Raw genomic sequence first — 27,011 nt, 5'->3', positions numbered from 1 at the left:
ACAGGTCAAGTCAGTTATTTAGATTTGACTATAAAGGGAACAATCTTTAACAGATTTTGCACATGGAAAAGGATCAGATCTCTGCTAAGCATTATTTTTTAATTGTCTAGAAAACAGTTAGTAGCAAATACATAAAAAAATGTAATAATTATCCTAAGCTTAAACAAAATAAACTGCTTTTTCTAAAAGGAATATTCACGGGGATTACAAGCCTGTTAGCCAAACAGTTCAATTCTGCCCTGACAAGTCTTTCCCGCAAGTAGTTTCAGTGCTTACTGCAAATCACAGTCTTAGAAAACTGGGTCCTATATCTATTACCAGATAAAAGCTTAATCATATAAACAAGGAGGGCGCTGAAATAAAGGACGCAATATTCTATTGCATATACAGGTAGACGTATAAGACAAAGAGAACTCAATAGGTTCAGCTGGTGTAAAGCTGTGTAACTCTGGCTTTAGCCTGCTTTTCTGAAGAAGCAAGGCTTATGCAGTCAAACTCTGTGTGTGTGAGAGCCCTCAATAATAACATTTTAATTAATTTTTCTCTCAAATTATGCAGAGAGGTTGGAAGGCTCCAAAAGAAAGAATTAGGTTGCTGTAAGGTCTGTGAAACTATATGGCTGGATACCGGAAAGAAATAATCTCTGCGCTTTCAGCATTAACTTGAAATAAGAACCAGGGGCTACAAGCCCTGCCTCATCTCCACACTCCTTACACATCTGCAGCACACACATTTTGTGTTTAGTCTTTGAAGTTGCAGGAGGTCTGGGGCACGTGGTGGTTCTGCCTGCCCAGAGCTCTGTAGCAGGCAGGGAGCCAGATCTCCTCCTCCTCCCCCGCTGTGGGCTCACTGGCACCTCTGCGTTTTGAACAGAGTTGAATTTCCTTTCTGGGGTAAACGCCACAGCGTAAGGTCTCTGCCTACTGGAAGGAATCCATGCCAAAAAGAAGCATTATAAATGCCTCACCAGTGGTAAATTTTTCAGTCAATTTGCAGCTTCTTCAAAACCTCAGTCACAACAAGATACGACGTTGTAACAGATCAGGTTTCAGTAATGGCCTTCCCAATAACTTAAGTCAATGCAGTTACGCTTACTGAAAATTAAGTTTTTGGCCCACTGGAAGTCAATCAGGACAAAACTGGTAACCTGAGATGAAGACAATGGGGCAGGGAATGGGCACAAGGACAAGGACACTCCGAAGGGTGGTGACAGCGCACGAGTTACGGCACAGTACTGCCAGGATGGCTGGCCTGCGCTTGAGCCAGCGCTCATGCCTGGCACTGCTGGCACGGACAGGGTTTGGTCAGAGGGTCTGTATTATCTTTAGCAAATGTGAGAAGATATTAATGGGAAAGTTGAGTGTTTTTTCCTCTCCTGTTTTTTTTGCTTTGTGCAGAGCACAAAGCCATTGACGTCAGCTTTGATTATTTCAAGCATTTAAGGTGGTGAGAAACTAAAGCAATGTGCAGGTGTCTCTGCCCATTGCCTTGGGGCGGGGGGGGGAGTGGGAAGAGTTTATAACTAACCATACTGAAAAAGAGTAGATATTTTACAATTTTCTGGGTAGGTAGCACTACTAGAAAATGCCTCCATTGAACGGCCTCCCAGATGCACAGGTCCACCCTGCACTGGGGTGACTGAACACCCCTAACAACTCGTGGTTCCTCAGTCTTCTAGATAGAGCCACCTCCTGGCTAGAGGGTATAAAACAGACTGAGCCTCCCCATGCCAGGAAATGCATTAGATGGAAGAAAAGATTGTTAACAAACTTGAGCACCTTGGGCCAGCCGATCAGCAGATGCCTGTCTGAAGACCTGGACCCAAAGTTTTTTAAACATATCAGAGAACTCAGGGCAGGATGCACTGAGATTCACCTCTGTCACTGCCAAGTACGTGTATGCCTGTTTGAAAACCTGAGATATGCGCTGAAACCTTTTGCATATAAGGGAGAAAACATATTATTTGCATTGCAGCTGCAGTATGAGGCTCAAGGCCTCTGTCCCAAAGAGAATCAGGGAACTTCAGATCTGCTGCAGTCGATGTTTCAGGCTTGTTCAGAAGATCCCCTTGTGCAACTGCAGTAAGAGCTCAGGCAGAGTGTAAGTGTATATGAATTCAGGTTTGGCTCCTATTCTCTCTGAACTCTCTTAATATTCCCATTCCCAGGTTTAAAAGTAGTATCCTATGTTTATACATATAATAAGTACTGTACATCTGGTAACTGCAGGGCCTAAATTTGATCTTGTAACACACCCCTACTGAGTATTCCTATGGCAGATACAAACTGTCAGATATTTGTTACCATTTCTTTCTTTATGCTGCTAGCTGAAGCAGAATCCTTTGTTATGTGGGTACCTGTTCTCATCACTGAAAAGAGCAAACTCTATACACAAGATACTTAGTGGATACTAATAAGTATGAACAGGACTAATCCTCAGGCAGAGGATGGAGGAAATCAAGATATACTTCTTTTAGAGTCATTGTATGATGCTATGAAGCTTGTTTATGTAACCAGATAACTGAAATAATATCAACCCCCATCCTTAATGAAGGTCCATGTCACAACAAAAAGAAAAGCTCATGAAGGGCTCAAACTGGAAGGCTAGTTTTACTGGTGGTTTCTTTTTCAAGATTTTTCTGTCTGTGGGAAAACAAAAAGTAAGACCACAGGTGACAGGAGATATCAGAAACAGGTCCAGGAGCTCTGGGATGCAGCAATTCCAAGTGCTGGGACAGAGCTGGGTAAGACAAGGAACTGTACATTGAAGAAACAGTCTCCTGTTGTTTGATTTATTCTGCATTCAAGGAACTTTTAAAATAAACACAGTCTGATATCATCAGCTTCTCCTTCCTAATGGATACAGTCTGCAAAGTTCCTGTTTTAACTCTAACAGGTCAAAAGAGGAATAGCACAAATTTTCAGCCACTTCTGTTTAAAGTTGGATTTGTGCTAGTGACCTGTAAGTGCAGTATTTTCTAGTCTATTATCAGTCTTCTGAGCCACACACTTGCCACCTTTTACTTCTGCCACAACCCTTCAAGATAAACTCTGGACTTGGACACAGTGTATTTTGAGTGCCTCTTTTAACCCTCCTTTCTCACCTTCCCTTTTCTTTACAAGTATTTTTTTACTTGTTAGTTGGAGAAAAAAACTTGCATTAACTTCACTAGGAGAGTAAAATTAGAGCTTGGTGCTGTACCCCTTGCTTAATTTATCCCTGGAGTAATTTAGAAGATAATTTAAATGTTGTTGCTCCCACAGGACAGGCTGAGAATATTCCAAATCCACAAAGAAATTAAGTTTAAATGTGCATGCAGACTGGTAAAAACACAGAGCACTGGTTTACTCATTTTATGAAATACATGTGTGGGAAATACAGTGCTTGGAAAAAAAAAAAAAAGGACTGTACAAGAATGTAATTATATCTAGAGTATTTTTTGTTTGCAAACCCCTGAAATATCAGTATGCAATAGCAAGTGATGTTTAGCTTTTATACAGGGAGATAGACTCATACTGTCTTACAATGAGAGTTAATCCCTCTGAAGTTCTGTAAAGTTTCTTCTCTTTCTTCCTCAGAGGATGAGTCCATCAGTTCTAACAATGCAGCTCAGAGACTCACTCCTGACACTTCCGTAGGTAACCTAGAACTATCACAGGCTGTGTCAGACCAGCTCTTCCCTACTGTGCTGCTTCTCCTCCTGGCATCTCTAAAAAAACAAGGGGATTTAAAGAACTATACATTTCAGGGAAGGGCATGTGACTCTGCTCCAGCCTTTTTCTGTCCTTACTGTGTCACTTCCTCATGTGAGATTCTTGTTGTCCTTGGAAAACTCTTTCACCTCTCAAAAAATAATCTAACTTATTTTGTCTTGATGTTCTCTAGCTGCGTGGGACAGAACCAGGTATAAGTGTGTGGTCATACTATGGCCAGTTCTAAGCATGCAAGTGCCATGAATCAGCTTCATTCTGTGAAAAACCATGAGAAGGTAGATGTAAAGGTAGATGACTGAAAAATAAAATTAGTGCTGGGTTGTGTTTATTTTCAGTAACTCCCAGCAATCTGAAGCCTAGAAACTGATATTTTTTCTTAAAATGGAAGATGAGGTTTTGGCATATGTATTCAGTTCCAGAACCTGAGCCTTCAAGGAAAGGCAGCAAAGAGTGCAAGATTTTTTTCTCAGATCTGGTTAGGTAAAGTTAGCTTTGTTACTCTCCATCTCTCCTTATCTCTTCTCCCAGCGTTGCGCTGAGAGCTTTTGGCCATCCAACAGGTATTTGTGACTGTAGTCAGTTAGAAGACAAGACAAATTTAGAGGAGAGCAAAAGCTAACCTAAATTATGCCTGACCACTACAAAGGCAGCTACCATGCAGCATCCCTCAGCACCAGGATCTAGATCATTAATCCTGCCACCAACAAAGTGGCACCACTAAAGGTTCTGCCTTTAATGCACTAAGAAATCACTTTCACTTCCAGGTGAAGCCAGGCATATATTATGTTCACTCCAGTTCACTGGAGACACATCGGGGTTTTTTCAATATTCATCACACTACAGCACATCTCTCAAAATACTGCAGAAGCTATAAATTAACTGTGCTTTTTCATCTTATTTATACAGTGTATTATTTAAATTGTTTAGATTTAAGATATGCTTTTTGATAAGGTGCATTATTTATTCCATATATTTAACTTCTAGTTAGCTTGAAGGAAAAAGTCCTCCCGTTACAAGGCAAGAAGAAAACATCAATTAAAAAACCCACTAGTTTTTAAGAAAATAATACCTATATAAGGTATTGCATAAATGTTATTGATTAAAAAATATGTTGATATCTCCACTATAAATATGAATATACAGCAGTCAGTAATGGTCCAGGCATTCTGATATTAATTCAGTTAAAACGGAAATAGTGGTGACGATAAGTCTCATTTAGGAAGCCTCAAAAGTTATTGGAACAATCATTGTCCTCACTTACCTTGAGACAACCAGTGGGAGAATCAACATTTTCAGCATCCTCATCAGTAACTCACCAGGAAACTGGAAATAACTAATTTCCTAGAAATACATGGAGAGACACTTATTGTTTTGAGATAAAGACTGACTGACTTCATGAGTCCTGCTAGAGCTGTGGATCAGATAACATTAGTAAAATCTGCAACTTTGCTATATCAGGTGGCAAAGATAATAGGCTTTAAAAGATAATTTAAAAATTAATTAGATATTGTGTTGTAATTCAACAAAAACGTACTACATTGTTTGTTCCTTCACAAAGGAAGACAAAAATGAAATATACCATCTCTTGGGGACTACTGTTAATAGGTTGCCCTGAATAATCTCTTCATTCTGCATTTTGTGTATTCTGCAAGATGTGTATGAAGCTACAGCTTGGACATAAAAAATGTTCAGACCGCAGTGAGCAGTAGCAGAACAAAGAAATGGTTTTGTTTAGTCACATTTACTAAGTGCCATATTTTTTAATTGAGATTTATATTTTGTGCTCAAACAATGCACTCAGGAGTGCATGTTGTCTTCTATATTCTGTCTGACTAGTACATCAGAAAGAAATGAGTACCTGCAAAGAGTTTAGTTGAAGCATGCTGGAGGAGAAATCCCCAAATGACTTTAATAACATGGTCTGTTAATGATGGGAAATCTCAAATTTATTAATGCAAAATACTGTTGATGTAATATAAAAATCTATACCTCTGTACATCTGATGATGAAAAATATTCCCAGTGTTTTCTTTAGATGTACATGTTCCAAAGAAATATAAAAATCCAATTAATATATTGTGCTATCAGTTTTTAACAGGTCTATATTAGATGCTACATTTCATCTAGCTTAAACACCCACTGTTATTATCCATACTTACAACATTATAATATGCTTATGCTAGACTTATTAGGTGTCTTAAAGACCAGAACCCTTTGCAAACGTATCGTTTGGGAATGTCTGAAAAGACCCAAAGAACAGCATAGATTAACAAACAAAGGAAATCAAACAAATTTAACAAACACATTTATGTGCTTTTTATCTTCAAAAGTCCAACCTGAAGTTCTGCAAGTTGCTAAGTCTTTTGTTACATAAGTACGATATTTTCTCTGTAGCGATACACTGCCGTGCCACACATACCTGCTGGGATAGCCGTCTTGTCCTCAGGAAGAATCCGAGAAGACAGCCAATGGTGACCGACAACACCGAGAGAATAAGCAAACCATTTCTTTTACAAACATCCTTGATCCGAGCTAGGATTGCATCAAAAGCCACTGCCATGCTGTCCTCCGTGCTCTTTGGAGAAGAATCAGCATCCCATGGAGAGAGAATTCACTTGCTCCTCTTGTTCGGGTGGGCAGATCTAGCTCTGTATAGATCAGATCAAAGCACTTCCAGTTCTGCTGAGCTGACCTGCAAGGTCACCCCTCTGCCAATAGCCACCAAGCAAGCAGCTGGCATTATTGTTCCAAATTAATACCAACAATCCTATTATCGACTACATCATTAAGAGCCTGGAAGAAGATTAGGGGCTCTGGAAAATTAGAACAGGAATGCAGTAGTATTTCTAAAACAAGACTGGTTCAAAACAAAGTGACACTCCTGGGAGAAAGACAGTGTTTGAGTGCATTCCTCGGTCTCCCCAGGCTGGGATCTGGATATCCAAACCTAGAAAGGGAACACTGCAAGTCATGCATTCAAATGGGTAAAAGTAATGTTACTGCAGTTTTTCTAAAGGGCAGAGCAGGTAACATTTTGAACTGGACTATCACAACAGGGCAAGCTAGGTGAAACTGAACTTCATTAATTAAAGCAGGCTTGGGTTTTTTGTTTTCACAGCAAAAAAAGGCTGAATGAGTAGCCTAAGAGACACACATCAAACAGAAAATAACTGTATACTGAAACACGCAAGGAGACCTTCTGGCATTTGGCATTTATTATCTTGGAAGTGAAGTGATTTCACTTTTTCTCCAACCACTATGTTGATTAGAGTAGGGCCAATTTACTTTCAGAGGATTATCAGACTAAGCCACAGGGATTGCTTTCCTTTCCTTTGCTATGTCCGCATTCAATCCCAACACTGATGTTGATGCTAGGATCTGATAAAAATACACCACTGTTAAGTGTTCACCACGGCACACTTTCTTACCATTTCTGTAGTTTCTGGGTTACTCTAAGATTATTCAGTGTTTCTACAGAAAATATTCCATACAGTACAACAAAACTGTGTGTTTACAATATTATAGTTTATACTGTATTTGTTGTTACATGCTCACCTATGAGTAAAAAAGGTCATGAGAGATTTAACTGTTCTCTTTGGAGGCAGGACGTGAATGCTGTACGGGGGGACACACACACACAAAAAGAAAAGAGAAAAAAATACGTGGAGTCTATATACTGAACAAGAGCGCTGTCAAATAAGAGAATCACAGAAAAATTTATTAATCCATATGTAGAAGAGGACTGAACTAACGTGGCACCATCCCATTCCAGACACTGTCTAATACCAGATAACTTTGCTATCTCGATACCGAATATACTTTCCAAATGAAATAATAATAATAAAAATGCTTCGTGAAATGCCGTCGAGCTCCGCGCTAGCTGCAACGCTCAGTTTTGCAGCTGGGACTTTTCACCTGACCGCCGTGCGGGGCGGAGGAGCCCGCGCTGCCCGAGGCCCGCCCGGGCAGGAGGGGGCTCAGGGGAACCTCTCCGTGCCGCCGGGCCTGGCCGCCATTTGGCTGATCCCCCCTCCCCGCTCGCCTCTTCCCCGGGCGGCTTTCGGGGAACAAGCCCCAGTTCCTCCGACGCGCCGGTGTGAACGCGCCACGAGGTGTCTAACTGCCACCTCCGTCCCGCCGCATTGTGAGCTCATCCCGAACGGGGCCGGGCGTAGCGCAGCCGCTCAACGGCACTACCGGGAGCTGGCTGGGGTCGCAGCACACGTTCCCTTCAGCCCCGGGGCGGCGGCGGCGACGGGAGCGGCGCGGGCGGCGCCTCACGGCTTCTGACGCGGGCATCATGGCGGCACGGCAGCTGCTGCTGCGGCGGCCGGCAGTGGCGGCGCGCTGGCGGCGGGGCTACAGCAGCGCGGGCGCTGCCGAGTACCTGCACCGCAGCATCGTGCCCACCATGCACTACCAGAAGAGCCTGCCCAGGTATGGCGGGCAGCTGCTCCGCTCCCTGGTGTGCCGGCCGGGCCCCCTGCCCTCCGGCACCGCCCGTCTCGCGGCCTTCTGAGGCGCCGCCGGGCGGGAGCCGGGGCAAGGCCCGGAGCGAGGGTCCTCCGAGGAGCGAGCGTCACTGCCAGTCCCGGAGCGGCCGCCGAGGGCACCCGGCGGGCCAGGCTCCGTGGGGACGCGGGCAGAGGTCGGTGGCGGCGGCGGCTGGTGGCCGTGTGGGGCCGGCGGCCCTGGGTTGTCCGCTGTGAGGAGAGGGGGGAGAAAATGCCCTCCCTCCCGTTTCTGTGTAGCCGTGCTCGGGGTGTGCTAACTCGCTTCTTGTTGTGTGTGTTCTTCCCAAATCACAGTGGAGAGGAATGATTTATTTTTTAAAGCATAAATATGATTATAAACCCACTATTGAAACGTCTCTTCAGGTTGCAAAGTAACCTTCGTTGGTGTAATAGGATTATTTTATAGTAAGAGGAGCATTCTCATGTTTAGGCTGAGAGGAAGATGACAAAGATACTGATTAGGAAATTTGCAACAAAAAGTAAATGCTCAGCACCCAGCAGTGAGGGGAAGTCCTGATGCAGGGGTGGCTACCGAGCTGAACCTTCCTTCTGTATAGCTGCTGCTTCTTGGAAGGGTTTGTGTCATTGCTTCCCTGTGAGGTACTAAGAGCCTTCACTGCAGTACCTTTGTAACAAGACAGTCAAGTTCGTTTTCTAACTTGTCTTCCAAGAACCTTATGTTGTGATGATGTATGTCCATCTATTCCTGTTGTTCTCCTCTTCTTCCACAAGCAACTTTTGAGCCATTTAGATAATATGGGATATAAGGAAAGATAGGAAAGAGGGGAGGCAAAGAGAGACTACTGTGTAAGAAACTGAGGCTTCATTAGTACCACTGCTCATAAAGTGCATGTCTCTCTGTTCCCCTTCCTTCAGACTGCCGGTTCCCAAACTAGAAGATACAATTAGGAGATACCTAAATGCCCAGAAGCCGCTTTTAAATGATGACCAATTCAGGTATGAACAGACATGCTATTGCAATATCATGTGCTGCTTCAAAGCCAAGTGTTACATATTAAAAATATGGCCTGTCACAGCATTGTGACTCTCTTACTGATTGCTTTAGGAAAACTGAAGAACTTGCTCATCACTTTGAAAAAGGAATTGGAAGAGAGCTGCATGAGCAACTGGTTGCTCAAGACAATCAGAACAAGCATACTAGTTACATCACAGGTATGTTGACCTACTGGATGTAAAAGGAGTCTGTAGATCATCATGCTTGATGACAGGCAGCTTATAATGCTACAAATAAAATAGGCTGAAGCTTAAGTTCTCTACTCCATAAACTTGGAATAACATGCTGTGAATACTGACTGTCACTCTGTTTGAGTAAATTCTGAGTGGTAGAAAGAATGCCCCTTCTCTAACTTGTATCTATCTAACCAGAATTCTGGATAGATGGATATTGAAGAAACAGTATTTTTCCATGAGTTACTGTATTTAAATTTGCATTTACAAGATTGATCTTTTTAATTGCTGTCTATTTATGTTTAGGTTAATAGAGGAGCTTAACTAATAACTCCCTTAAGGAAACTAAAGCAATCATTTTCAAATATTTTCAAGTTAATTAGCAAGAAAACTGAACTTTGAGGGGGATCGGAGGATATGACTAAGTTTCGGGAGGCAGGTGTGGTCAGTGCTCCAGACTTAAAACCCCCTAAAACTACAAAAACATATTATTTGAAAGAGCAAAAGAAAAGGGGAGACACAAAGAGGAAGATGAGAATAAAGAAAAATTAAGAGATGGAGGGTATACATAAAGTATTTTGATTATTTATCCTTATTGTTGCTTCCACTGACTTCCAAATACAAGCGTCTGCTTATGAAAGTATTGGATGGATAGCAACAGAGGTGGAAATGTTCAGATACCCATGGAAGTAGGTTTGCATGTTGCCCAGCACTTCTATCCTTGCTGTCTGTTGAGACTACCTATAAGGGTGTTAGCTACCACAAATTCTGCAGAGAATTATTTTACAAAAGCTGCTGTTCACTTTGTTATCTTTTACTTTCCATTCACTTTGAACAACATCTGGGGTTTTAACTGGTAGCTTTATGGTGTTTGTCAACACTAGCCAGCATGCTGCTTTGTGTCCATGAACTGTGGGGTGTTTCTATTCGTTTTTTGTTATTAGTCTTTTTTTTAGGCCTCCTAAAATACCTGTTCCACTTAAAATTGGTTTCTGAAGGTATGTATAGTTGCCTCCACCCTTGACTTTCAAGTCCAAGGTAAAAGGCTACATGATGATGACAGATGGGGTTTTAAAACTGTAGATGAATGCTAGTTATTCACCTGTGAGGACCTGGAATTAAAATTATAACTTAGATCCTTGAGTTACCTGTTGCCCTTTTACAGCCCAGCTAGAAGGTTCTACTTGGGACTGATTCAGGCTTTAAGTAATAATGAATACATCAGCTCCCTTGAGATGAAGTTGGTGTGTGCCTCCTTCCTTGGTCTGCGTCCAGTCAGTGTGCAATACCAGAGCTTACAGAGCTTGAAGTTGTTAATGATGATGAAATAGAACTTAAAAAAGTCCCTCCTTTGCCTAGTGCCCCTGGGATTTTCATTTACTCATAGGCAGGTGCAAAGGTGTGACTACTTTTTAGAGCTATGATTGATTCCCTTGATTTTGGCAAGCACAAAACCTTTGGGTCATATTCATGCTTCTTGATATGCTGACAGACTGTCTAAAAGATCTGTGGGTATCGAATGTAATTCTGCTTTCCCAAGTCTGTTCGGGGCCTGGAAGAATAACCATGAGGTCCCCTCTAACCTCATCTTTTTGCCAACTTGAGAGACTGACAGTTTTGTCCTCTGCTGATCGTTTTAGTGGATAGAAAGAGGAAGGAGGTGGAAATGCAAGACAGCAAATGTAGATGGAGGAATGCTGCCAGGAATGAGGGAAATAAAGATGGTTCTAAAGAGAACCATGCCCTCAGTGACAGAGAGCTGCAGGAATTAATAGTTTAGGAGCAGGTAAACACGTTCCATTCCAAATGTAAGGTGTGCACCAAAACACAGTGCTGGGGAGCTGCATTGTATGTTGCGGGAGTTATGGTTTATCACTGAGCCATATAGAAAACACAGAAATTGGCCCTCATCACTACATTGACACTCTTGATATGGATTGCTCCAAATACAGTATTTTTACAATTAGCCAACACTACCTTTCTTCATAATTGGAGGTTGGGAGAATTCTTGGGGGTAATTACTGCTTATGTTTATTTTGTTTGTATGTGCTTCAGTAGGTGTTTATTCATGATGGCTGTTAGAGGCAGGATATTGACTGCATGAACCTCTGGCCTGATTCAGTAAGCTGCTTTTATGTTCTGACCTATTTCTCAACTTTCCATTTTCAGGTCCCTGGTTTGACATGTACCTAAAATCACGTGAACCCGTTGTTTTGAATTTTAATGCATTTATGTCTTTTAATCCGGATCCGAAATCTGAATATAATGATCAGCTCATACGAGCTACGAACATGACTTTTTCTGCTTTACGTTTCATGAAGACCTTCAGGGCTGGTTATCTTGAACCAGAGGTTTTTCACCTCAATCCGGAAAGAAGTGACACTCAGATGTTTAAAAAAATTATCCGATTTGTGCCTTCTTCACTTTCTTGGTTTGGTGCCTACATGGTCAACGCTTACCCCTTAGATATGTCTCAGTACTTCAGGCTTTTCAATTCTACGCGGCTGCCTAAACTCCACAAAGATGAGCTTTATACAGATGAAAAGGCAAAACATTTACTGGTACTGAGAAACGGGAATTTTTATGTATTTGATGTTATTGATAGAGATGGAAATATCCTGAAACCTTCAGAAATACAAGCACACTTGAAATACATCCTTAGCAACAACAGTCCAGCCCCGGCCTTCCCTCTTGGCTACCTCTCCAGTGAAAATCGAGATACATGGGCATTGCTGAGAAAGCATCTACTGGATAATGGCAATGAAGAAGCTCTTCAAAAAGTAGACTCTGCGGTGTTTTGTTTAAGTTTAGATGATTTTCCCGTTAAAGACTTTGTGCACTTGTCACATACTATGTTGCATGGAGATGGTGCTAACCGCTGGTATGACAAATCCTTTAATCTTATCATAACTAAGGATGGCACTGCAGGAATTAATTTTGAACATTCCTGGGGAGATGGTGTGGCTGTGCTCAGGTTCCAGAATGAGGTTTTTAAAGATAGCACCAAGACACCAGCCATCAGCCCCCAGTCCCAGCCTGCTTCAGTAGACTCTTCTAGAGCAGTACAGAAACTTGACTTTAAGCTGAATGATGCCTTAAAAGCAGGAATTACCAAAGCCAAACAGAAATTTGATGCCAGTGTAGAAGCACTGTCTCTTAATATGATTCAGTTCCACGAAGGGGGCAAGGACCTTCTAAAGCAGAAGAAGTTAAGTCCAGATGCTGTGGCTCAGCTTGCCTTCCAGATGGCTTTCTTTCGACAATACAATCAGACTGTTGCTACATATGAGTCTTGTAGTACTGCAGCTTTCAAACATGGTCGTACAGAAACTATACGTCCTGCCTCTATCCATACAAAGAAATGTTCGGAAGCTTTTGTCAGGGAACTGTCCAAACATAGCACAGAAGAGCTTCAGAAGTTGATAGCAGAGTGCTCAAAGTACCATGGCCGTTTGACAAAAGAAGCTGCTATGGGTAAGTAGGAATGTATTAAACACTCTTGTTTTTGCACTAAAATGTCTATTAAGGTTGCTGTAAACATTTACTTCACAACTAAATAATTTAATTTTGATGGAAGTCTAATGTTAATGTAAACTTGACAAAAAATGGTAGCAGAAGTCTGCAGTTTAAAAGGCATTCTCTAAGACTCGTTTCTTGATGGAGGAGAATGCCTCTGTGCTTCCCATTTCACTATTAACGTGTTGAGAAATTTTTATTCTTTAGTTTTTGTCCTTATAGCAGCTGGGCTATTTGAAAATTTGATAAATACTTAGTGCATGTTGTACTCCCCAAGGCAGCCAAGAACTTTGGCTGTATGTCTGAGGAGTTACTACCGTAACCCTGCAGGGCATAAAGGCTTTAACAACTTCCAAATCAAACCAGTTCTTTGGCTCTGCTGCTGCTGGTATTTTTCTAAATGCTTGCTTTTGAATTGTCCTTCCCAGAAGCATAACTTGTTGTATTGTTTCAGTAAAATTGACTGAACATTACCACATAGAGTCTAAAATTTGCCGCCTTTTGTTGATGCAAGATCCTCTTCCTCTTTCAAGTAATAAATTTTAGGAAAGCCTTTCTCTGTTTTAAACAACCTGGATATATTCAGATAAATAGTTAATCAAAGAATGCAATGTATTATTAAAATTGTCTGTTAACATTGCGCTTTTGATTACTATCATGATTCCTGGTTGAGGCTAGCAGTAAACCAGCAAGCCCTCATTCCCTAGGATATGTGCATTAAAAGTGCAGAATATGTTGGGTTCTGAAAAATGATTCCTGCTAATATGAAAATAAACCCCAGTTCTATAGACCTCCTCTTTTGTAGCTGAAAAACAATGTGATGTCAAAATACATGAGTTTACTTCCCACAGAAATTAATCATCTCTCTAATACTTGTTCTTTTATTTTAACAGGTCAGGGATTTGACCGACATCTCTTTGGCTTGCGCTATTTAGCCTTATCCAAAGGCATTGCACTGCCTGATTTCTATCAAGACCAAGCCTATGCTCGGCTTAATCACAACATCATTTCTACCAGCACATTGGTTAGCCCTGCTGTGCAATTAGGAGGGTTTGGCCCAGTGGTATCTGATGGCTTTGGAGTAGGATATCAGGTACATGATGATTGGATAGGTTGTAATGTTTCCTCTTACCCAACTAGGAATGGTAAAGAATTCCTTCAGTCTATATACAAGTCACTAGAAGATATCTTTAATGTTTTAAAGGGCAAGAAAATCAGTAGTTAAAACATAGTTGGAACACTTTACAGTTGCAGTACAAAATACAGACTATGTCTAATTGGCATACTAATCAGTGTTCAACATGACTGAGACTGCCCAGCTTAATTGGCTTCATTTATCTTCATTGAACTTGAATACTGTTAGATTTACTATGAAATTTGTATCTATTGTAAAGAAATCAAGTACAGACCTTGAATGCATGTTTCAGGAAATACATTCACAATGTCAAAATTAAGTAACATCCATCTGTTCCAACAGATCCATCTGTTCTTAAACTACATTATTTAAAATAAAAAGCATTGTTACTGAGTTTATGAACTCAGAACATCTGTGTTCCATGAGTGTTCAGACAGACAACAGCACTGTGATACCACTCTTAAGTGGTTTGATTTTTAAAAAATATATGCAATAATTTTAAATAGAAAGAGTGGTTACATTTGCACTCTTGCAGTAAGCTTGCTTACTAACTTGTCACACTTACTTTTCTCTTTAAACTTGAATCAATATCAAAATGGATTGTGCCTCAAGTGCTTGAAACCTTTCCACTGTAACAGCTTTTTGAGAAACAAAAAATGAGGTGGGAGGTTTTAAGTAATCTGCAATCACCAACTGTGTTGTTAAATTGACCGGAAAAGACTGTATTGTAATAAAGCTATCTACTAATAACTACAAAGTTCTTTTGTTGCCATATCAAAATAGTACAGTATGGGTAGTCCCTTTATCAATAGCTTGTGTTTCTTGTAAAGGTTGAAAAGAATACTACGGAAAGCATGCTGCAGTGTTGGCTCTCCCCTTCCATATGTGAAGTCTGTCCAATAATCTGCTTTTGTTTTGTTACATAAACCTGTGCCCTTGTGCCTTAAAAAAGAAAAAAAATCACTGAAGTTTATCTTTTGGGGTTCTCTCTTTCCAAACTTCCTCTTACTGTGGAAAAGTAACCTCAGCAGAACATTTTACTGTTTCCTCCTTGTTCTATTAGCTAGAAATTTTGATGTCATTTACTGTAGCAAATGGCAGAGTCTTAGTGCCTAGAGCTGCGTCTTCAGTGCTTTGGGGCTTGTTGCAGTAGTTCTAAAGACTAAGACTTACCAGAACACTCTGAGGGATTGCAGGACAGCTTGAGCGTAGACATCAATAAAACTTAGTGATGCCGTGAATGCGAGAGGAAACTGATGCAGACAGTTCCTTGTGTGCTGCTCACAACTGGGACTCGGTGGTAGCAGAAGGGGAAGGGAACTTTGTGGGTCAAGGAACCAAGGTTGCTGGCATTCCAGCACAGATGCCCTTTGCATGAGATAGCCCTTTTGGCCCAAATTTTGTTATGGTATAAGTTGAACTCCTCTGCCTTCTAAACCCTGACGTCTTCCACTGGTTTTCTTCTGGGAAGGCAAGTCTTTCTCTGGAGCCAAATAGCACAGTAGTGTTTGCTTCTTTCTGCAGCTGTCAGCACAGCTTACTGTGACCTTGACAACCTAATATATTAGCAGAACATAAATTCTGAGCACATTGGTTGGACGTGACAGATTAGGTTCAGAGGCTCAGAGACCTACTTGCCTTTATTCTTCCATTGGATATCTTTGCTCCCAGGTTCTCCCAGTGTCTTTTCTCTTTCTCACAGTAAGTGTAAGCCATACTGTATCTTGAAGTATGAAGTGCAAGTGCTAGGAAGGGTGGAGGCATGCTTTAAATATGTAAGCCGAATGGCTTATAAACTTTTCCTAGTGAGGGCTGTTTCCTCTGCAGCCTGTAATGTGCTGTTCCTATTTTTAAGTTGAATTATTTTAAAACTTCCTTTAAAAGGTACCATGATTATTCTTGCTCATTTAAACAAGAAAGGAAGGTGATCATGTAGGGGGATGAGGGAAATAATATATCAGGAAACAATCAGACCAAAAGCCTTTGAATTAAACTCACTAAAGAAAGTTTTAGGATTTGTGGTTTTGTGGGTTTTTTGGTTGTTTTTATTGGCTTTTTTTTAAGCATAAGAACAGTTGGCAAGATTGTGAGCCAAGAAGCAGAAAGACTGTCTTTAACTAGAAATGAGTGAGGTTTACTATGACTTAGTCAGAATTTCAGAAGATCTAACAGCTATGTGTAAGTGTCAATAGCAGTCAAGCTTATTAACTGTTCTCAGTGAACTCGCTTGAGTGTCTTTACTTGAACTGGCAGAAAGCTATTACAGATGTACCTTTTCACTTGGACCAGTTAACACAGTCCCTAGCCATTTCCTGATGATCTGAATGGTGAGTGAAAAGACCTTACTTGCTTATGTTAGAGAACCAAATGTGATATTTCTTGGTGATAAGCTATTGAAAACTTTAAGGCAGTAAATTGTCTAAATAGTTACTGTAGTTTCGCTATAGTCCATCACAACCATATGTATTCCGAAAAAGACAACATTAAGAAAATGGTACAGTTCAGTCAAATGTATATACTATTTTTAGCTTGTACTGAGGCCATCTCAAAAGTGCTCTGTGGAAAATACTTTATTAGGACGTCCTGGGGACAGTAAGTACAATGTAGTTTTCCATTTCTGAAGTATAGCCATGTGAAAAGTAACTCCGAGGAAACTGCATCTGTGATGGTTACAGCTCCTTCATCAATAAACATGTTGAGATTATTAGGGGTATGAACTTTAGCATTTTACAAATTTATGGGTAACTTCATAGATTCCAACAGATTCCTTTGTTTTTTCATCATAGTCATTCCAATCCTATAGGAAATGAGATTTCATAGTATTAGTCACAGAGGATAGAATGCAGTAGTGTTTAAACCACTGACTGGAATTCAAACTGAAACTAAGCCTTACTCAAAGTTTGGGTCTTAGATTTCTGTGGAAAGCTCTGTGCAGTCACTAAGCTAAGTTCTGATATGAGAGAAGCAAGAGTACTGATCTGAAATTGGGCTTCAGTCTCAGTGTTTGAACAATGATTTTTTTTTTTTTTTCAAATGTAGTCCACAGCCTGTAGTGGATAAGACAGCAACCACGGCAGATGAAAGGATTAGCTATCATATACAATACCCCCTAGTCACGTGGGTAAGCAGACAAGCAGATCCCTGCCAAGTAGGATACCAGGGAACAGATTTGACCTTGAGATTCTTGCTCACAGCCAAGGAAGATTTGCAACGCTGGAGTCATTATCCTGAGCTTTGAAGGACAGTGTCTTTATATTACTTTTTAATATCTTTGTGCACTAGAAAAAGTGCAGGCGTCTTCCTAGAAATAGCAGTTCACCACTCTGAATAACCCCAGCCATTTAGTATTCCAGGTGTTTGCTCTCTGGAATTCCTGAGGGACTTACTTAAAAGAAAAGTTGCATTTATACCTTTGTCAGCTGCTAAGCTATCAACTGTGTACTTGTAAAATGACACTGTTAGTAATGCTGGTTGTTCATAGTTGATTTAGTTTCTTTCTCTAGCTGTGACCTTCCCATGCCTACATGAAAGAGCAAAACTAGTCTCTTGCATGTTCAGCGTGTGTGCTTTGGACTAGTGACTTAGGGCAAGAAAGCTAGATAGATTTACTAATGAAACTAAGACAACATACCTTTTCTAATAAGTTTATGTCATTGAAAGGTGTGCCAGATTCTGCACCTTCAGCAGCAAACCCTGCCTGCAACACATTTGCAGTAAGTTTTTAAGAATAAGTTGTATCAAGACAATAATAAATATGATAATTGAAACATGTTTAAAGAAAGTAACCCAGCACAAAATTTTACTTTATTTCTTCTAAATTAGGTAGAAAGAATGGTCAAGCTCCTTCCTGGTTAAGGGTCAGTGTAAGGTTGTGACTCTGTGAGTTGGGAAAATTCAGATGAAACAACCACAGAGTAAAATGAAGGAACACTGCTCCTCTATTTTTCCTGCCAAAAAAGTGTTTCCAAGAACTCCAGATAATGTTAAAATTGAGTTTCGTGAGTTTACATCACACCATCCAGCTACTAATAGCTTCAATTTATGTTCAGAATCCATACAGGCATTATGTATAAAACAGCTTCATAATCAACTTAGACTGCAAGAAAACAATAGAAAAATGTGGAAGAGAGTTAATAATTTTGGCTTAAATATTGTCAGAATCCAAGACACTCTAGAGAAGGAGCAGCCTGTATTGCATTTAGGTACAGAAGTGACCAGCAAGCATTACCTGAAAGGAGGATCAGCTGGCTGAATGAACGGATTAGTAAACCCAAACAATCATTTCAAAGGGGAGTTGTTCACTCTTGTTACTGTTGCTGTTTTTGAAGGGTCAATGAAAGGAAATAGTGTGTAAGTGGACTATAGTACAAGGAAATAGTGTATCAGTGGACTATAGCACAAGAACAATGTGTTCTGTTTTATCTTTGATGGGAACAGTTCGCTCATTCTAGGGTTCACAGTTATCAGGTGTAAATTAAGCTTTCTTAGTTTTCAACGTAAATTCAAAAATCTCAGCCATCTCTGTAGAATACAGAAAGGTTTCTTACATTGCCATTTCTAACTATAGAATTTTACTAAGAAGTAGCTAAAGAGCAAAGGTAGCTTCTTCCTGGTTTTCTGCAAGGGATCTACACTTGCATTTTTCATAAAGAAATCCCCACTAGTGCCAGTCAGACATTTAACTGTAAGAATGTGTGATTTGAATGGAAGGTTAAGCACTTGGGAGTTAAATAAACCACAGAGTGTGGCAGACGTAACAACAGGAGAGTTATCTACAAGGCTCAGTGTGAATATGGCCTTTATATAATTGTCAGAAGCTAGTCTGAAGGGAACTGTAGGGGTGGAGAGATCAGCATCATGGGACAAAAATGCAGACCTGCAGTATAAAACAAACACTAGAAAAATAAAAGAAGCCCTGCTTTTGCCACCTGGAGATATCCACCAGCCCTGCAAGGGAAAAGAAGCCATGTGACTGGAATTACAAGCTTCTGTACAGGACACCCAGCAGGACTTGCATTCTTACAGCTTAGGCGTCAGAGCCTAGACTCGTTTAATCTCCGCAGAAGGGACATGCAGTGACTTTTCTGCCCTCTGCTGACTGGCGAAGGACCAACAGTTAAAGCATAAACACGCCAAAGAAGCAAACAATGCCTATTGGCCTTACAAAACGGTGAATTGTCACACTTTTGTTACCAATGAAACTATTGTTTGTGCCACAAAGCAAAGAGGCTTAAGGAGGTTTAAGAGAAATTTTATAAAGAAACCTCCAATTTTTAGCTGAAGCATTCACTTGAGGGACAAAGACAGGAAAGGAGCTGAACTATCCACAAGTAAACCCAAAAATTATGCATCAGATTTGCAGTAGATGTATCTGCTTAAGCACATTAAACGAGAAAGATAAGTAATTGGGGGAAAAAAATTGTCCTTGCCCATTATTAGAACAAGTACCTAGTTTGAATTTGTTGCTGCTGCTAGGTAGGAAAAGAGGGCTTATATCAGGGAATCAAAGGATACTTTCTCCTCTTTCAAACTCAAAATGATTTTTTTGAGAAAACTACTGTAATTTAAATAAGACATGCAAGCATTAAGCCACTCTAAATTGACTTCAGGTATGGTTGTATTATGTCTATCAATAAATACAAAGAAAATACAGTAATGCTATGGCCTTACGCTATGATGCTGATCAAAAGCCAGATGCAAGGTTGTGGGGAAGCCAGGCTGGCTTGAATCATGTCAAATACAAAGCAGTTTAGAGAATTGTTTGGATCTGCAGAAGTCTATATATTTGCTCATTTAGGCATCACAAAATTCACTGAACTATCTTCTCAGGGATTCAAGTGTACTCTCCAATAGAGTGCACAGACCAAACTTTGAGAATATTAAATTAAAAGCTTCATCACAGCTGTGAAGTCTTTGTTCTGCAGAAAAAATAAAAGTGTCAGCTAGGATGCAGAGTTATAAACATCTCCTACATTTTGTAGTCTTCTCATAGATTTTTTCTTGAAGTGTAAGTTCCTAGGTCTGGCTGCAAAGCTTTCAGACAGGAATAAACTAATAACCATTCTGTTCCTCAAAAAGATGAGCTTCAATAAATATACAAATAAATAAAAGACCTCCTGCAGCATACTGTGGTGATGATTTTATTTATACTGAATTTGTTGTAGGATCAGCTTTTTTGGTCGGTTTCTTAGCAGCGTCACAGTCTGAGGGAAGGATAAGACAGGTTTATATTTGTCAGTCTATTTACACCTAATCCGACTGGAATAATAGGTTAAATATAGTAGGGAGTTAACTTGCATACAGCATGACCATGCACAAGCAAATGAATCACTGAAGACTAGCTTGGCCCTGAAGAAATCCTTTAACTCTGAACCTTGAGGTGTGCTTTGCAACAGTCTGTAACTGCCATTGATCTTCAGTCTTTGTCTCATCAAATTTCAAATGGAATACCACCAATACTCATTCCCTATGGCTTTGGTGATATCAAATCTCAAAGAAAATGTGATGTTTTTTAGAGGCCATATACTGAAGACTGTTCATAACCTGAACTTCCTTTACTCCCTGTAACATACCAAGAAGCAAAGTGGTGCTTTCCTGAACATGGCTATCTACTTATACACTCTCGCAGTTCCATTTTGGGAAAGACTCTTTTGCTATAACCTGAGCAATGAAGACCTTGCAAGTGAATTCAGATGAGCAGTGCCGAGTCACCTGTTAAGGCAATTGAATACGACTCCAAGGCATGTTTAATTTTAGATTTTACTGGCACAAAGAATACCAGAGTTGTTAGTGTTAGCTGCTTGCGGGGTTTTTTTTTTTTTTGGAGTCAAATGAAATAAAGAACTGTGGAGAGGATGGAAAACTGGGTACGTCTAGGATGTTTCAGGAAAAGCAGTACCATTTCAAATAGTGTGTCTTATCACTCTACGCTCTATACGAAGTGCTCTTAAAAGCTGAGAAACAAGTCACGAATAAGATCTCACCTGTGGCTGAAAGTCAACCGGTTCCAGACCTCGGCATTCAAACTCCACTATTGTTTTGAATTTCTCACTGTCTTCAGCCTATAATTGAGGCAGAATACCATTAGTTTTCATCTAACAGAGAAAGACAGTGACAAGCATTAGTCTGGGAATGAATTGCTTTAAAGGCAGTACTATCAACTCCCATGTCCCAAGTGACAGCAAAATCCTAGGGCTCATTTAATAGGTGGTAATTAACTAGAATTTCTTAATCTGCCACAAGGAAGCCTTCAAAAGGAAACCAATAGGGGCACTATATAATCACCTCTGAGTGATACAATTTTGTGGTTTGCTTATGAAATGTATCAGATTATTCTACACTTGAGACTATACTGGAGTCTACAAGAGACAATTTTCTGTCGGGAGAATACCAACTTTTTGTGTTCTTGAAAGAGGAATGTAATAATAAAGCAAACCCGCAAAATATTACTAAGCCTATTTATCTTTCACTTGTTATATAAAAGAGAAAACAAACTTACGTTGTAAGGCTTGATTGTCTGACTTAAAATATCTAAAAAGAATAAAATCAGAAGAGTCAAAGTGAGTGGCATTATGTCTTCAGTTTTATTCAGCACAAACCAAGCACAGGCTGCTTCTTTCAAAGAAATTTCCTTATACAAAGTAAAAGAAACAAAGTAACAAAGGAGTTCCTGCAGTTGGCCCTCAAAAGGTAGAATTAAATTTTTCTCACTTCTCCTGAGAAGTCTACCTTACACTTTGTTACCCTACCAACCCCCCAAAAAATTGCATGCTTTTGTAAAATTACATTATGGATATAAGTTTTGTTCATGCAGAATCCTGAACTCACCAGGAGGCCTTGCTGTCTCCTGCATGAGCATGATGACAAGTACCTGCCTGTTGTAAACTCAAGCACCAGTGTACAAGGAAAAAAATCCCTGGTGAATACTTTTTACAGTGTCAAGCAAAAATGGGGACTAAAAAATAAACAAAATGGATGATGCCTCCTAAATTTCTAGCACGTACCAATGGAGTTCTCCCTGGAGCACAGCTTGCATTTCTGCACCATAGTGGCACTGCCTCTGCCTCCTTTCAGGGGAGCGCTGTCCTAAAAGCCAGGACAATAGAGACATCATTTTTAACTGCACAGCTGAGCCACTGGAAACCTCTGCAAAGGTAAAGGAGTTTTTACAACAATGGTGTTTAACTTTTTAAAAATATTGCAACAAGAGGCTTTTTTTAAACTAGAGAGATCTATAATTCAGAAAGCTGTGATTATCAAGGAATAATTCTGTTCTAGACTTAAAATAGTGAATAATGGATAGTTATGTCTTGTCCATATAGGCATGTTCCATTAATTCCTCAAAATACATTCTTACCATTCAGTAATATGCCTCAAAAAGGGATGATTATTCCTAAGAACAGAACCTTCTCTTATCCCTGACAAATTTTATCCTGCTTTTTCAGTTTCCAAATGCTAATTTAGCATGCTTAACTCACCTCCAATTACCTCAACTTCTCCAAAAAGATTCCATCAGCATCAGAGAAATATACTACAGCCACAACCTTATTCTGATATCACTTCAAAATTTGTTTTCAAATTATATTTTTACAGAAAAGCATCTTTTCAAAGCAGATGTAAATACTTTGTCACCCACAGTCACCATTCCAGTGGCATATTTCAATTATCAGTCTCCAAATATTTTTTTTTATATGGAATATGACAAGATTTCTTGAATGCATATAGCTATTAAAATACTATCTCATCTAAAGTGCAATTAATCATAACCCTGACGCTAATATCCCTTGCATGTAAGAGGCAGGTTTGTTTTCTCATTTTTGTTCTGATACAGGTTACAACAGGGAAACATACCATCAATCGCAGATACTGCCATTTTTCAGAAACTTCACCACAGTTCCCACATTTCAGCTGAAAAATAAAGATAACTGAGAGAACTTAAAGCTGCCAATAGTCAAGGATTAAAAAGCTGAAGGAGCTGATGTGAGTCCCCCAGATTCACGCTCCCCACTGTTGCACAGCTGAGAGGAGCTGGAGGCAGGTATTGGTCACTGTCTATCCCGACAGGCCCGTGAGCTGGCTCAACCTGGCAGCTACGCTCGCCGCAGAGGGTCTGCCCTTCAGCGCGCTGGATGGAAAACGTGTTACAAAGCACGGTCATGGAATAAAAGGTGGGAATAGCACATCTCACCACTTACCTGGGCTACCTGCCAATGGGTACTGGATTACCAACCACCTCACCAATGGAGGCACTGACCAACACTTGAACTTAAGACTTTTCGTAATTGCAAACTAATGTATAATGCAATGCATACACTAATGTGTAAGTGCTTATATACTTATATATAAGCCCCCGCCCGCCGCACCTTGAGGTACCAGCGGAAGTCCTCCCCCTCGGCCCGCAGGCGGGTGATGTTCTCCAGCGTGGCGCGCAGCTGCAGCCCGATCCTCTGTAAGGCAAGAGGCAGCGAGAGAGGCCGTCAGCTCGGCTCGGCTCTGTTCTGTTCGGCCCGGCCGCGGGTCCTACCTACCCCCATGGCAGCTCCCGGGGCCGCGGAGGCGCCGCGCTATCGTGACTCCCCTGACGGCCCCCCCCCCAACCCCGTCCCGCCTCTCGCGGGAGCAGCTGCGTGTTTTTCGTGCTGGTTCGTCGTGGGTTTTTTGTCCCCACCCTCCACCGCGTTGGTGCCCTCAGCCAAGCTGGCGGCGGCTTGCCGGTGCTCTCTGCAGGGCTGAAGCCGACGCTGCCCTCGGCCAAGATGGCGCCCGCCAGCGCGGCCTGTCACCGCCCCGCCGTCAGCCGGAGCGGCCTCGGGCGGGAGGCGCGGCGGGCTGGGCCCCGCGGAGCGGGGCGGCCGGTTCTGGGGATGAAAGTGGAATGGTGGTGGTAGGGAAGCGGGGCTGGCAGGTGGGCAGGGCGCAGAAGAAGGATGCCGGCGGGAAAGGCAGAGGGTGCCTGTGGCGAGAGGAGGGATAGCAGGAGGTGCTCGCACAGGTAATAGGGGTTAGATGTTTTCACCTTTTAAAGTAATTTAACAACAATCTTTTTTTAATCACAGTCGCTACTGTTTTAGGACAACCAGAAGGAGATGCTAGAGAAAGCAAGGGCACAGTTTGGCAGAGCTGTGGCGGGAAACACCCTCAGAGCCTGTGGGGAGCCTTGGATCACTGTAGCGGTCTCCCACAGTGCTTTACAAAAATTACTGCCTTGAAGGTGAGACATGTTTGGTCCTCCTAAGTCTCTTACCAGTTCTGCACAACACATCTGCTAGTCTAGAACTTAACTAAATACATTCTACTTTAATTTCAGTTTTTCTAAAGCTGGATGGGAATACCAGTGAAGATCCTGGATGGCTCTCAAGTGGCCTGTTGTCTACTTCTCTGAAGGCAAGTGGGGTATCATAGCAGCAGGTTGTTACGAAGTTGACATGGGTCTTTGCTGTAACAGTTATCATATACAGAGTCAGGGCTTCAGTTGTTTTGCATATTTGGCCAAGGGAATATCCAACTCAGGATAGTAAAAAAAGTTTATCTTGACAGCTGGCAAAAGCTTCACTTCAGAGCAAGACTTAATTCAATTTTCTACTGCTGCATAGATTGAGAAGTGAAATACAGAATCACTGACTGGTTTGGGTTGGAAGGGACCTTAAAGCCCATCTAGTCCCACCCCCCTGCCATGGGCAGGGACACCCTCCACTAGACCAAGTTGCCCAATGCCCCATCCAACCTGGCCTTGAACAATTCCAGGGATGGGGCATCCACAACCTCTCTGGGCAACCTGTGCCAGTGTCTTACCACCCTCACAGTAAAGAATTTTTTCCTTATCTCTAAGTTTACCCCCTTTCAGTTTAAAACCATTACCCCTCATCCCACTGCTACACGATAGCTTTGTGTGACACAAGTGAAGTAACATACCCTCAATGTACCACAATAAAAGAAGTGTTAGGAAGTCAGGTTTTCCACCAGAACTTATAAATTAAAAATACAGATCTCACCATTTTATTAAAACAGTCACTGACAGTTTGTAAAAAAAAAAAAACAAAAACCCCAAACAAAAACCCCCAAAAACCTAACATATATCAAAGCTTCAGGCCAGAAACGGGAATTGAAAGAGCATCCCCCCGCCCCAGACACTGCAATACAAACTTTAGTTTGTTTGATTTAAATTGGCTTAATCTTGAAATGTAGTCCAATAAGACTGAACACTAGACACTTAAGGTCCTGGACCAGGTAGTAGAACACTCTCAAGCCTTCTGGATCCCTGCAGTGCACAAGAGAAGGAAGGAGGAAAAAAAAAAAGTTAGATTGATGTTTTAAGAGAACAGTTTATAGAACTAACTCATTAAAAAAACCCCAAAGCCTACAGGGAGATTTTTCAGAGGTTATCTTAGACGTTAACAGACTTGTTTCATCTTGCATGGATTGGTAAAACATTCTACAGTACAGGTTTACAAGTGTGCATTTTTATCATGAAAGCAGGTAGTAAGATTCCTTTGGATTTACAAAACATGACATCCAGTCTTTTCAGCTTAGGTGAATTATAGAAGTCATGGTTCTCCTGCCGACATTGGTGTGGACAGGCCGACGACAGCTGAGTTCAGACTCCAAACACGCCTAACAGGGGTTCTACAGTAAGGTTAGTTGCTCGGTGAGTTTGAAAATACAGCATGTAACGACAAGGTGTAAAAGCATTTGGTACATTACACAGGAACATGGATCACTTGTGCCCCAGCAACTGATTTGTACTTTGAAACAATACAAAATACAAGTACCTAATAACCAGCGAGTTCCAATACCCATTGTTCTGTGAAAACCAACAGCAACATAAAAAAGCGGAGTACGTACTTGGATTGATTTACATCAATGAGTGAACCAATTTTTGACGTGGTAAAGGAGATGTGCTCATCACCGATTACTATTTCAAGCTCCTGAAAAATAAAAGATTACAGGAAGTCAGACTACCCCTTTATGGTATTAGTTTCAGAAATACTTAAGTACTGCGATGATGGCTTTTCCATTTTTATTACGAAGGTATTGAATGCAGCGGGTATGGGAATCGCATTAACTCTCACAACTAAATTGCCATTTAGGCACTGCTCAGGTTTTAAAATACTACTTGTTTCCCCCTTGGCTAGAAACAGTACTGGTGTGAAGAAAGAGTTCAGTCATGTTTCTAATGAGCTAACGTATTAAATATAAAACAGCAAACAGACACTGTACACTGACCTGTCGACCCACTCTGTCAGGAGGAGGCCACAGGGCGTCATCTTCTTTTGTGATTTCACTGTCGTCTATTATTCTCTTCAGCTCCTCCATCACGCTCTTATGCACGTAAGCCTACGAACGACATTCCAAGATGAAAACCCGAGGCCAAGCGCTGCCGCCGTGACTCTGCTGGCAGGAGGCACACACGAGCGCTTTGCTTTGCCGGCTGCCGTCACGGCACCCGCTCTAGCCACAGGGTCGGGAACCCGCCGGCTCCCGCTGCGCCGGCCGCCTCTCCCTTACCTCCTTTCGGATCATGACGTCGTTCTTGTAGTTGCTGTTGTTGGCGTAACGCAGCTTCCCTGGCGAGGACAGGACGGACGTTAAACGCCAGCCAGGGCAGCGCTAGGCGGGCACCGCTCCTTGGCGGCCCCCGGCCCGGCCCCGCATCCTCCCGGCAGCAGAAAGAGCGGGTCCCGCCGCGCTCGCTCCCTCCCTCCCTCCCTCCCTCCCGGTGCCGCCCCGCCCCTCACCGTCGGGCCGGAACTCGAACTCGAGGAACTCGTGGCCGAACTTGCCCTTGTGCCCCACGTAGTAGCGGAGATAGAAATCGCTCGCCATGGTCCCGCCACCGCCCCAGCATGCACCGCAGCGGCGCGGGCGAAACGCGTCACCGCGAGCGGGCGGGCGGGGCGGGGCGGAGCGGAGCGGAGCGTGCTCCTCACTCCGATTGGCCGGCAGCGCC

The 27,011-nt window shown here is 41.7% G+C and overlaps 4 protein-coding genes across 6 annotated transcripts in view; 1 reads left to right on the top strand and 3 right to left on the bottom strand.

Annotated features, from left to right (window-relative positions):
* SLC1A7 (solute carrier family 1 member 7) overlaps positions 1–6,491 on the bottom strand; it is a 54,622-nt gene extending 48,131 nt beyond the window's left edge. For both annotated transcript variants that reach the window (XM_075759386.1, XM_075759387.1), the window contains exons 1-2: positions 6,132–6,491; positions 4,975–5,054 (exon numbers count right to left, since the gene is read on the bottom strand). In XM_075759386.1, the coding sequence (XP_075615501.1) occupies positions 4,975–5,054; positions 6,132–6,272 (221 nt within the window). In that variant the 5' untranslated portion in view covers positions 6,273–6,491. The remainder of the gene's footprint in view (positions 1–4,974; positions 5,055–6,131) is intronic.
* A 1,174-nt stretch (positions 6,492–7,665) lies between these two features.
* Positions 7,666–14,822, top strand: CPT2 (carnitine palmitoyltransferase 2). The gene is made up of 5 exons (XM_075759374.1): positions 7,666–8,149; positions 9,103–9,183; positions 9,293–9,399; positions 11,584–12,888; positions 13,824–14,822. Exons 1-5 carry the CDS (start codon positions 8,013–8,015, stop codon positions 14,153–14,155), a joined length of 1,962 nt encoding a protein of 653 aa, XP_075615489.1. The 5' UTR covers positions 7,666–8,012; the 3' UTR covers positions 14,156–14,822.
* A 1,795-nt stretch (positions 14,823–16,617) lies between these two features.
* On the bottom strand, positions 16,618–23,867 carry CZIB (CXXC motif containing zinc binding protein). 2 transcript variants are annotated; one of them, XM_075759376.1, is made up of 8 exons: positions 23,733–23,867; positions 23,428–23,511; positions 22,916–22,972; positions 22,069–22,150; positions 21,564–21,595; positions 21,049–21,126; positions 17,697–17,762; positions 16,618–16,862 (listed from the first exon to the last, which is right to left on the bottom strand). In XM_075759376.1, the coding sequence occupies exons 3-8, from the start codon at positions 22,916–22,918 to the stop codon at positions 16,785–16,787; spliced, it is 339 nt and encodes a 112-aa protein (XP_075615491.1). In that variant the 5' UTR covers positions 22,919–22,972; positions 23,428–23,511; positions 23,733–23,867; the 3' UTR covers positions 16,618–16,784. The 2 variants fall into 2 exon arrangements, with proteins under 2 accessions (XP_075615491.1, XP_075615490.1); XM_075759375.1 differs by having other exon boundaries at positions 23,593–23,836.
* Positions 23,868–25,037: 1,170 nt separating this feature from the next.
* MAGOH (mago homolog, exon junction complex subunit) lies at positions 25,038–26,989 on the bottom strand. The gene is made up of 5 exons (XM_075759377.1): positions 26,800–26,989; positions 26,570–26,628; positions 26,288–26,398; positions 25,907–25,989; positions 25,038–25,322 (listed from the first exon to the last, which is right to left on the bottom strand). Exons 1-5 carry the CDS (start codon positions 26,885–26,887, stop codon positions 25,223–25,225), a joined length of 441 nt encoding a protein of 146 aa, XP_075615492.1. The 5' UTR covers positions 26,888–26,989; the 3' UTR covers positions 25,038–25,222.
* Positions 26,990–27,011: the final 22 nt, after the last annotated feature.

The sequence above is a fragment of the Balearica regulorum genome, chromosome 8 (assembly GCF_011004875.1).
Source record: "Balearica regulorum gibbericeps isolate bBalReg1 chromosome 8, bBalReg1.pri, whole genome shotgun sequence".
Classification (NCBI taxonomy): domain Eukaryota; kingdom Metazoa; phylum Chordata; class Aves; order Gruiformes; family Gruidae; genus Balearica; species Balearica regulorum.
The sequence above is the reverse complement of the archived record's forward strand: the minus strand, read 5'-3'. Positions and strand labels throughout refer to the sequence as shown.